At 35.8% G+C, this 12,128-nt stretch overlaps 2 protein-coding genes across 2 annotated transcripts; both read right to left on the bottom strand.

The window, feature by feature from the left end:
• Positions 1–2,076: 2,076 nt before the first annotated feature.
• On the bottom strand, positions 2,077–5,425 carry LOC116030363 (plasmodesmata-located protein 8). Its single transcript, XM_031272592.1, has 3 exons — positions 4,576–5,425; positions 3,034–3,144; positions 2,077–2,284 (listed from the first exon to the last, which is right to left on the bottom strand). Exons 1-3 carry the CDS (start codon positions 5,324–5,326, stop codon positions 2,280–2,282), a joined length of 867 nt encoding a protein of 288 aa, XP_031128452.1. The 5' UTR covers positions 5,327–5,425; the 3' UTR covers positions 2,077–2,279.
• Positions 5,426–9,957: 4,532 nt separating this feature from the next.
• Positions 9,958–12,094, bottom strand: LOC116030757 (protein GRAVITROPIC IN THE LIGHT 1). The gene has a single exon (XM_031273085.1). It carries the CDS (start codon positions 11,903–11,905, stop codon positions 10,448–10,450), a length of 1,458 nt encoding a protein of 485 aa, XP_031128945.1. The 5' UTR covers positions 11,906–12,094; the 3' UTR covers positions 9,958–10,447.
• Between the last annotated feature and the right edge of the window lie 34 nt (positions 12,095–12,128).

The following is a 12,128-nucleotide window of genomic DNA, read 5'->3' on the forward strand; positions in this document are numbered from 1 at the left end:
CATTTGTCAATACCGCCTCATCAGTACATCCCTTACCTCCTCGTCTTGAACCTAACACCATCACCCAAGCGTTGAGAGATCCTTTGTGGCGTAAGGCAATGGACGAAGAGTATGAGGCTTTACTACGGAATATCACTTGGGTTTTGGTACCACGACAATCCAGACCGGTAATTGGGTGCAAATGGGTGTTCCGGGTTAAACGTAAGCTAGATGGTTCTGTTGACAGGTATAAGGCACGACTTGTAGCGAAGGGGTATTTACAGCAAGCTGGGCATGATTTCTTTGAAACATATAGCCCAGTAATGAAACCTGTTACTATACGTGTGGTTATTTCTATTGCATTGCATAATAATTGGCATATACGACAGTTAGACATTAATAACGCGTTTTTGAATGGAACGTTGACTGAAACTGTTTTTATGGAACAACCACCGGGTTATGTTAATGTGGATTTTCCTTCTCATGTTTGTGAGCTTAAAAAAGCTTTAAATGGCTTTAAACAGGCACCGCGAGCCTGGTACCTTGAGCTTAGCCATTTTTTGTTGCGTTATGGTTTTGTCAAGTCACAGGCAGACGCTTCCTTATTTGTTTACTCAGCTAATGGCATTCTCATGTACTTTTTGGTGTATGTCGATGATATCCTACTGACCGGGAGTAGTGCTGTATGTGTTGAGCAATGTGTACGAGCATTGTCTAATGCCTTTGCATTGAAAGACTTGGGTTCTGTTCATCATTTTCTAGGTGTCCGATGGTGCTAAGCCAGTTTCCACGCCCATGAGTTCTTCAGAGGTTCTCCCTTTGCCGGACTCTTCTACAGTTGTTGATCCTATAGGTTATCGCAGGCTTATTGGTATGTTGCAATATTTAAGCCAGTTTCTGCAATAGATGTTTCATTTGTTGTGAATCGTTTGTCCCAGTTTATGCATGCACCATCTGCGACTCATTGGCCCGCTGCGAAGCGTGTTCTACGCTACCTTAAAGGGACATTGTTCCATGGGCTATTTCTCAAAGGTACCACTTCTTTTCAACTTACTGCCTTTTCTGATTCTGATTGGGGTGGCTCTAGCACTTAGGGTCGTTCTACCACTGCTTATGTTTTGTACCTCGAGGGTAACATTGTTTCTTGGAAGTCAATGCGTCAGAAGTCAGTTTCTCGTTCTTCCACTGAGGCAGAATACCGTGCCCTTGCAAATGCTACTGCTGAGGTTTTGTGGGTTCAACATCTCTTGTGAGAGCTACACGTGTCACTGAAAAGCTCTCCTATTTTACTATGTGATAATCTCAGTGCTACATATGTCTGCAAGAATCCTGTGTTCCACTCTAGAATGAAGCATCTTGCCCTTGACTATTTCTTTGTTTGTGAGTTGGTGACGTCAGGGGCTTTGGTTGTTCGTCATCTTTCCTCCAAAGAGCAGCTAACTGATATCCTCACAAAGTCATTGAGTCGTGCGCCTTTTCAACTTTTTCGGTCAAAGATTGGAGTCTCCGATGGATCCTCCATCTTGCGGGGGCATGTTAAACCCATAGCCTGAACTAGTCTTTAGATGATTTTGTTATTTACTATTCTTTAGGTTTTAGTTTTGATTCTGTTGTAACTTCCTTTTGTAGAGTGCTATATATACCTTCAGTGTAAATCATAAATGTAATCAATTCATCCCTACTCTTCACATGTACATGATTTAGATAAGGGTCTACAATGTGTATGATGGATCATGATTCACAATGTAATTTGAATAATTATATACAATCTAGTCAATTTAATGGATTTTAACATTTCAATATCCACAAAGATGTTATATATAGCCTCTTTAGGACATAAGCTTAGTGACTAAACATAATTCATTATTGTGTATGAATTATATATGCAATGTCTATAAGTCAAATATTAATTCATTCAGATCAATTCATTAATTAATTATATTGGGGAGGAATATATTCCACAAAGTTGATTGCTTGATGGTGATTTGCATTGGGAAGAATAACAGGTTGGAATCAGAAGTACAGTTATTTAAGGTGAAGGAGCCGAGGATAATGGCTTTTGTAAAGCGAAGAGCACCTTAGCTTCTACTTTATGCCTTGAGATAAAACACACCTTTTCCACAGATCGGCCATAAATTGCACAACTTATAATTGGTCTTATTAACAATAGAATATAAGCATATAAATATTGTCCTATGGCGTCCTTGTGGGAAAATTTAATTATAAATTAACCCTTATAAGGAAAAGATCGAAAACAAATTAAAATAATGAAACTTGGTTCCTTATTACTTTGCTCTTTGTCAACCTGCGTCAAAAGAACGGGGGGAAATATCAGTGGAAAATCAAATCCTCACTTTCAAACTTTTTTTTTAGCTACTCTGTTACAATATAATATGTGTCCATTGAAACACAAAGAGTCAATGTCACTACTGGAATTATGTAGTATATGTCCATACATACTACTTTCGGTCCATACATACTTGCACTATTGGGGTTATGTAGTATATGTCCATACATACTACTGGGGTTATGTAGTATATGTCCATGCATACTACTTTCTGTCCATACATACTCTCAACCGATTGAAGCACTACTTTCTGTCCATACATATATACTTTCAACCGATTGAAGCACAAAGAGTCAATGACTCCACTGGGGTTCGAATCTGTGACATTCCATTCGGAAGCCACGGTTATACCACTTGACTACAATGTCTTAAAAATTAAATGTGATAATTTGTAATAATTGAATGATTAAAAATAAAATTTAATTATTTTTTATGTTACATAAACAATTAAACATAATAAATCTAGTTGATTCCTATAAATCCAAGTGTGGCATGTTAAAAAATGATGAGATTATATTCCAAGAAAATTGTTTTTTTTTTCCTCTTTATTTTCACTGCTGTTATGATTTATGTTTATTGGGTCTCATTAATTTGTTAACGCATATATTCGTTATGAAATGCTAAAAAAATCCAATTAAACAAAGTAATGTCAAAATTGGAGATTAGAATGAAAATTTAAGAATTATGGAGAAGAGAAGATAGATTACCTACTAAAGCTTTTCGGCAAATCGATAGAAGAACAACGAAAATGGCAACACCGGCCAGTACTCCAACAACTATGGCCACTGTTTTCCCTACTTCATCATCGTTAGTGGAATCTGCATATACAAAATACAAGTTAGAATTCAAATAGTAATCGCAAGTTTTATATTATTCTTTTTTAAATATAATAATAATAATAATTATTATTATTATAATTATAATTATAATTATTATTATTATTATTATTATTATTATTATTATATTTTAATAGTGATTTAAAATCGTAAGGACGTAGAAAAAATAATTATAAATTACAAAAATGATGATATCACACTATGGTTGCCTTTCAAAAGTTTGAGGAATTTGCAAGGTTAAAATAGCCGAATAAAGATGGTGATATGTAATTTTGAAACCAATTTGTATGCCAAGTAATAGTATTTCAAGAATAAATATATAGCATTAACTATATTATTCTTTAAAAAGTTATAAAAAAAATTCTCAAATAAGACTAAAAAGACATCCAAAGGACAATTAAAGCACGTGTTCCATATGTACTAAAAGTATAAATTGATAATTGGATTACACATTTATGTTTATATATTATATGCTTCTATATATGGTAATGGACAATTGAACGATGTACCCCATCTTGCTAAGGGCTCTATTACCAAATTGAAACATTTGCTTCATCTCAATTAAAACCAATCATTATTCTATGAATCATGGTTTACATAACATATTGCCTAGACCATAAATAAAAAATACATTTTTAATATACTAAAAGTTCATTATTCGTGTATGTATAATACATTATATTATTTGAAAGTACATTACTTAAGTATTGAAAATACATTGCATACTATCAAATAATATATATTTAGTATACAAATAATGTACTTTAGTATATTAAAAATGTACCTTGTATTCATAGTTCACACAGCTCTGTGAACAATGATCCGTAGAAAAATTTGCCAACTAAAATGGTAATTTGATAATTGATTTGTACATTTATGTTTATATATTATATTATATACTCGGTTTATATGGCTATGGACAATTGAATCATATGCTTCATCCTGTTAAGAGCTCTAATACTAAATTAAAAGAGTTAATTCCATTTTTGGTCATAGAATTATAGGTGACAATTCACTTTTGGTCCTAGTATTATTATGGCATGACCATTTTTGGTCCTCTATCAACAAAATAGTTTAAATTTTGTTAAATACAACGGCATTTTGATCTTCAATTATGGATTGTTTCAAAAAAATAAACATAAAAAATATAGTGGGTCAACCTACTTTGTATAAAAAAAATTTAAATGTCCTTGTATTTAACGAAATTTCAATAATTTTGTTGATGGAGGACCAAAACTGGTCGTGTCACAATAATACTATGACTAAAAGTGAACGTTCTGATAAAAATGACCAAAAGTGGAATGTTACATATAAATCTAGGACCAAAAATGAAATTAACTCTAAATTATAATATTTTTTTAGTCTCAATTAAAAAGCTAAACTGATAATTGGATGGCACATTTTGAGTCGTACCTGGAGCAGCTTTGTAGTAGGTAGAAACCCAATATCGAGCATAACACTGAGCCAAGAACACATCGGCCGCGGTGGCGGAGCGACTACACAAGCTTATCATCTTGGCAACCGCATCAGACAAGCAAGCCGAGCAATCCGAAGCGCTGAGATCCCCCAAGCACTGGGCCAGACCGTGGACCGACCCGGACGAACTGATCCGAAACCCCGCCATGGCGGCGCCTTGCTGAATATCCGCAACAACCTCGTCTCGGCGCTTAACGAAATCCTCGGCGTCGTTAACCCCGTCCTCGTACCCACACCGCTTGAACATAAGACTGGTGTCCAGTTTCCCGATGAAATCCGAGTGCTCATATCTCACAAAACACCCCTCCAGTTGCATAGTGGCGCCAAGGGTATAAGGGCACACCAAACTCACCTCTTCTATGGCTTTAGCAACGCATATTGAGCACTCCCTCGTCTTCAGATCGCCCCTACATTGGTATAACCCGAAAACAGACCCGTCCGGGTTGCCCGAGCTATAGTTTCCCAGAGCGAAACTGTTGTATAGAGACTGAGAGGATGAGGTAGCCATGGAGGATAGGAGAGAGTTGAGGGTGGCTTCGTAGGGCGTGTTTGGTTGGTACTTGTTGCCTTGGGAACACCCGGCGTAGATGAACATGTTGGCTTTCACAAGGTTATTGGTGAGGACAAGGAAAGTGAATAAGCGGTACAAGGAAGGGGTTTGGGTTTGGGTTATGGTTATGGTCTTCATCGGCTAGCTATGTCACTATGGTTGGTTAATTTCATTCTTGGGAAAGCTGTTTCTTTTGTTTTATGCTTATTTCGTTTGGTGGTATTGAGAATATTTTGGGTTAAAAGGGTATTGCTTGCTTTATTTCTTTCTATGGAAGGGGCCAAATTGCAACAAGCTAAGATGGCTATAAAGTGGATCGGATTATATTCCTTGTCACAAAAGTGCAATATTAGCTTCCGAGACTCAACCATTGGTTTCTTGTGATAAATAAATTTTACGTGTACAACTAGTTGAACTGGCCATACTACATGGATTTCTAATTATATTGCTTGAACATTTGATACTTTCTTCAAACGATTTACACTACAATTGTTATACGAGTTAATTCCATTTTTTGGTCCTAAATTTATAGGTGATAGTCCTCTTTTAGTCCTTTTTTATTAAAACATTCACATTTCGTTGTAATATTATTGTGGCATGACCATTTTTTGTCCTCCTTCAACAAAATCGTTAAAATGACTTTAAATACAAGGGCATTTTGATCTTTTTTTACAAAGTAAGTTAATTTGCTATATTTTTTATTTTTTATTTTTTGAAAAAGTTCTCTATTTGAAGACCGAAATGCCCTTGCATTTATGAGAATTTTAACGATTTTGTTGATAAACGACCAAAAATGGTCATGCCACAATAATACTATGACCAAAATATGATGTTTTGAAAAAAAAGGACTAAAAGTTGAATAACGCCTATAAATCTAGGACCAAAAATGGAATTAATTCATTGTTATACCATGGGCCAAGGAAGGTTCACCTTGCATTTTGGATACTGGTTCAAAATTATGTATTTGTACTTAACATATTATGTATTTTTAGTTAATAAATTATGTGTTTTTAAATAAATTGAAGGCACATAATTTGTTAAAAACAGACACATAATATATTAACTACATGCATATGTTAACTGCAAATTATGTTCTTACAACTAACATATTGTGTGCTTGTAGATAACTTATTACGTGTCTTCAATTTATTTACAAAAATTTAATATCTTCATTAAGTACTAAAACCTTGGAAGGGTGTCCAAGATCATATTCCACGCGTTCATATTATATTCTAGGGAATCATAGACCATAAGATGAAAGATATAAATCCGAGAGGCAATTTTGTGATTTTTTTTGAAGTGTGAACAAAACTATGAAAAATAACACTAAGAATATTGTTTTTTTTTATTTGGGTGAAAATGGTATTCACCGTTCATTCCCAAAAGAATTTTTTTTTTCTAAAAAAAATGAAAATTTCATATTTCATTTGCAATTGAAACCAAGAGGATGTGTGTTGATACCAGAGAATTCGTTGATGAGTTTGCACGTTTTAGTGTAGAGTTTGCACACTATCAAGCAAATTTTCATGTTTATTTTAAAACAAATTTGATAAATACTCTATATACCAATCAAAATGGTAAGTTTACCTGAAAAATAAAACTTTTATTACATGTCTAGATTTGATTAAAGAATAAAATAAAATATTATTTTTGTTAACCAATCATAATATGTCACGTTGATGAAAAGTAATGATGTCAACTTTGGTGTGTTAACCTACATTCAAATGTGTCGTGACGGGCCAATGGCCCAACCTACATTTTTGAAATGGTAATCCAACCCAACTAACTTTAATTTATTAAAATATTTAAATTAATAATTTTTTAGAAAATAAAATCTATAAATTATAATTTATACTTTTTGAACTTTAATTATAACTATAAATTGTTAGTTGTATTACATATTTGTATAATTTTGTCACGAAGAAAATTAAAGTCATTTCGTTTAGTCTGAGATCACTTGACACCTATCACCTATCGAAGTTTTATTCAAAAACTTCGTTGGAGAACTTGTACATGCAGGTCAATACGTATGCGACAAGAAATTTCACAACTTAGGACAATTAAAGTTATTGTTGCCATTTACCGAGGCTTCCTATTAAACTATATATGTATAAAGATCAAATACGCCCCTCAACTATTTATAAAAATGTAATTAATTGCTTCAACTATTTATAAAAATGCAATTAATCGCTTCAATTACAAAAGGCTAGAATTGGCACTTGAACTCCGAAAAAAAAAAAGTGCACAATTAAACTATTTTTACATAACATGTAAACAATTAGCAATGACATGGATTGTTGTTGTTGTTTAGTTTTCTATAAATAAAGTTTAGTTTTCTATAAATAAAAAACAACAAACAATGCCATGAAGGCCCATGATATTGTGCCTGATCGAACCCATAAACTGACCCAATCACTGTACCATAGAACATGGTCTATCTTACATACCTTACAAGAAAGACTATTAACATTTTTAAGTATGTTGAGAGTTCATCTTTTTTTTCTTTTAGTAAGTTAAATGTTCATTTTTATATAGTGAAATTTTATCTTTTAAGTATATTAACAAAAAATAAATTTTTAATACATTAAATTAAAAATGATATATTAAAAATGAATATTTATCAATGGTAGACATGGCAATGTGAATATCAGTTGTTATATCATGGACACGGGCCCACCTTGCAAGATAGACCAGGTCTACGTTCACAATTTTAGAACTCTAGGTTAATAATTTTAGAACTCTATATTCACAAATTTCATAACTCTATATTCAATAGTATAATACAAGTTTTGAATTTATATAACAAAATTGTGAATATAGAATTCAAAAATTGTGAATATTGAGTAATGTAATTTGTATATTGAGATTTAAAATTGTGAATATAAAATTCTAAAATTGTATTTTGAACATAGAGTTTTAAAATTGTGAACATAAAATTTTAAAATTGTGAATATATAATTTTTAAATTGTAAATATGGACCTGAATCCACCTTGCAAGGTGGACCCATGTTCAAAGCATAATTTGTCATGTGAATATGGACCCTAGTCCATAGTATAATTTGTCAAACCAATCCATATGGGCTAAGCTCGGTTGTTATGCCATGGACCCGAGTCCACCCTCAGGTCCATATTCATAATTTTAAAACTTTATGTTCACAATTTTTGAACTCTATGTTCACAATTTTTGAACTCTATATTCATAATTTTTTAACTTTATACTCACAATTACAAAACTCTATGTTTACAATTACAAAACTCTATGTTCACAATTTTAAAACTCTATATTCACAATTTCATAATTATATATTAAATAGCATAACACAATTTTTGAATATATATAACAAAATTGTAAACATAGAGTTCAAAAATTATAAATAGAGTAATGTAATTTTGTATATTGAAATCTAAAATTTTGGATATAGGATTCTAAAATCGTAAATATAGAGTTCTAAAATTGTAAATATCAAGTTTTAAAATTGTAAACATAGACCTGGGTCCACCTTGCAAGGTGACCCGGGTCATAGCATAATTTGCTGGCTACGCTAGTGCCAACCCATATATGGACTTAGCACACTCTGATAAAGGGTATAAAATAATAAAGTAAATTTATAAATAAAAATAAAAAGCAATCGTGGAATCACTGACACACAAATATGAAAGTCTACCAGTCTACCACATACATAAAATGCAAAAATTTCGTTCAATCACAACCACCCTTTCACAAATCATGAAATTTCTACAAGGAAACTTATGTATTGTGATTGGTGATTGAGTGTCAAATGACACCACGACAGATTCTTAATTGGGCAGCTAGTCAATCACAGTGCCTTAATTCTTCATTCAAAGCCCAAAGTCAATCACAGTGCCTTAATTCTTCATTCAAGTCCTAACATAGAAGGGACAACAAGGTGCCAAATGATGCTCACAAGAGCTCTATTTGAGAGGGCAACAAGGTTGCAGAAGGCACTACTTGGGCGACCGGCAGCGCCTATAATAATGTGTAGCAGCCCTAAACCCTTAAAAAAAACATCCAGTCGAGTTAGGCGCTGGCTCGACAGAGTCGGGCACTTAGTCAGCTGGCCGACTAAAAGGTGCCTAGGGATGAAATCCCCTTTGCCTAGGGGCGTGGCACCTAGGAGGCCGCCTAGGCGCCTAGGCCGATGTTTAAAACACTGGAGGGCAATAAGATTGAAACAAGTAAACCATCCCCTTGGCCTAGGGGCGTGGCACCTAGGAGGCCGCCTAGGCGCCTAGGCCGATGTTTAAAACACTGGAGGGCAATAAGATTGAAACAATTAAACCATCCCCTTGGCCTAGGGGCGTGGCACCTAGGAGGCCGCCTAGGTGCCTAGGCCGATGTTTAAAACACTGGAGGGCAATAAGATTGAAACAATTAAACCATCCCCTTGGCCTAGGGGTGTGGCACCTAGGAGGCCGCCTAGGCGCCTAGGCCGATGTTTAAAACACTGGAGGGCAATAAGATTGAAACAATTAAACCACCCTTATTGCACCGCTCCTGTCAAACTTATCTTATCCCTCCATTTGAAAGGAAGGATGAGCTGCACATTACTAATTGTTCCAACCACAGCTCATTCAAATGGCCTCCTACCAGAGAAAGGGTGGGGAGGTAAACTGCTCTAACCACTCTCGCAAACACAAACTTATTCTAAATATGGCAAGAAATTGAAGAATTCTCAGGAAAATCAACCACTACAAACCAAATGAATGTGCCTCCTCATTATATAATAGCATGAATTGCCTAAGAGAAATAACATCAAGAAGTAATAACACGTCGTTGAACAAGTTAAACCTAGTGGTCTCATATTCAGATTAACAATTACAAGAAGTTTGATCCTGTAGTTTTACTGTAATCCAAAACAACAAAGGAAAAAAGATAATGGAAGAGGAGAAAGTGAAGCACTTTCCCCCTATAACATCATTCCTTTATATACATCTCTTTTGAGACTCATAAGAAATACTAGCCACTTGAATTCCTATGCAAACACAGATATACAAACTCGACTCAAATATAACTACATAAAATGCAAGTCGGGTAAAGAGCATCCACATACCTATCGCGCACTTGAGCCTGTCCCACCGTGTCGAGGGCAACACACACTTGTATATTGGGTTCTTGTTGCTATGGTACCATGGACTCGATTGATCTACAAATTTGGGCTCTTTGATACGCTAAGCCAATTCAACTGACCAATATATCGAACATAATACTCGACCATCAGTCACTACATAATGCAAATTTCAGATTTTCGTCAAATCCCGCTGGGAGCCATGCTGCTCTGGATGCTTACAGCTGGTTAGATATACTTGAGACTGAATGATTGTCTGGCCAATTTTAAACCCCGGAACAATTGTGAAACCGACCTTGGGCCTAGTCTTACCCAAAAAGAAGCTGCTTTTCCTGGTAATATCTTCCATGTACACCATTGAGAAATCAACCCCTCCCTCCACTTGGAAGATCTTTACCACGGGATTAAACGAAAACGCTAGCTTGTGAAGCAGCCATATCGAACTCGCCATCCTAACAAACAACTCATAGAATACGCTCAACGATCTCCAAGAATCCAACACGACTTCCTTCTGATCCATGTTGCTAAAGATCGACGATTCCATCGTGGGATGGATCAGTTGCTCATACTTCTTCTCACAAAACTTTGAAAAACCAGAATTTGGGTTCTTTTGCAAGACATCCATTGGATTGCATGAGACATGCTCGATTAATTGTCTCAGATAACCATTTTCACCACCACAAATCGAGCCATTACCATTGCAAGCATTGTTGTCATCAAGTATACCAAAATCATCCTTATCGAAACCTCTGAATATCTCCAAACAAACATAAGACAGAAATGAGTATTTCTCATGCCCTTTTTCCGCATAATTAACACCAGGATAAACTGAATTTGCAGCCTGCTCTAGATCCCACCCAGCTTTTTTCATCAATTCCAGTAATAACTTGCTAAAACAATGCACAGACTTTAATGAATCCCGCAACATTAACTCAAAAACACGAATTGTTAACAACACATCTATGCTATTACTCAAATTTTCTGTTCTAACCCCTAACTTTCTGGATAAACTCGAATTAGTGTCATGAATTTTATCTAACTTCTTCCTTAAAATCAAAACTTCATCGTCCTTAGACTCAATATCAGACTGTAATTGATTTACCATGGTCTCCAAAGCCCTGAGCTTACTCTGATTCTCTTGCACCTGAAACTCCAAAACCGACCCCACCGGAAAATATTCAAGATTACAGCTAGGGTGCTTCTTGAAACTCCTATACAAATTCCTGATTTCAGTCAATTTCTGGAGAATCGACACCAGAGCTTTGTCAGCTGATTCAATGGCCTTCTCATCGAAAGGCACGTGGGCCATTTGGAGCTGGAGATACGAGGCTTCAAACGACGAAACGTTGGCGAAGAGCGAAGAAACGAGGGCATTGGTGAACTGGACTTTCGCCGTAGGGTCCGGAGACGGCGGGTACTTGCAGGAATCGGGCTTGATAACCACCACTTTCTGATCCGTGATGAACTCCTCGGCGGAATCGAGGAGGGCGTAGACGTCGCCGTCCCCGGCGGCGGAAGTTTCCTCGTCGGCGAAGAGCTCGAACGTCTTGGCCTTGAAGGCGTGGGCGAATTTCTGGAACATCTCGGAGATTTGCGGAGGCTTTGCAGCTCCTTCCACCACCTCTGGCATCTCTCTCAGCTCCAATATATATACATATATATATATATAAATTTCACGGCTAGAGAGAGAAAGGAGGGCCCCGATGAAGCAAATGCCTAGCTTTTGCTTGTGATCGGAGAAAGGTAGAACTTGATTAGAACGAGAAGTGTGAAATTGCCTGAGAGAGAGAGAGAGAGAGAGAGAGGCCTCTGTGTGTGTGGGGGGGGGGGGGGGGGGGGGGGAAGGGGTTGGT

Source organism: Ipomoea triloba, chromosome 9 (genome assembly GCF_003576645.1).
Source record: "Ipomoea triloba cultivar NCNSP0323 chromosome 9, ASM357664v1".
NCBI lineage: Eukaryota > Viridiplantae > Streptophyta > Magnoliopsida > Solanales > Convolvulaceae > Ipomoea > Ipomoea triloba.

Bases quoted from the DNA above. Each gene is read 5' to 3' on its own strand.
- LOC116030757 (XM_031273085.1), bottom strand. From the start codon at position 11,905: ATGCCAGAGGTGGTGGAAGGAGCTGCAAAGCCTCCGCAAATCTCCGAG.
- LOC116030363 (XM_031272592.1), bottom strand. From the start codon at position 5,326: ATGAAGACCATAACCATAACCCAAACCCAAACCCCTTCCTTGTACCGC. The intron at 3,145-4,575 runs GTACGACTCAAA...TTGTATATGCAG, and splicing joins CTACTACAAAGCTGCTCCAG to ATTCCACTAACGATGATGAA.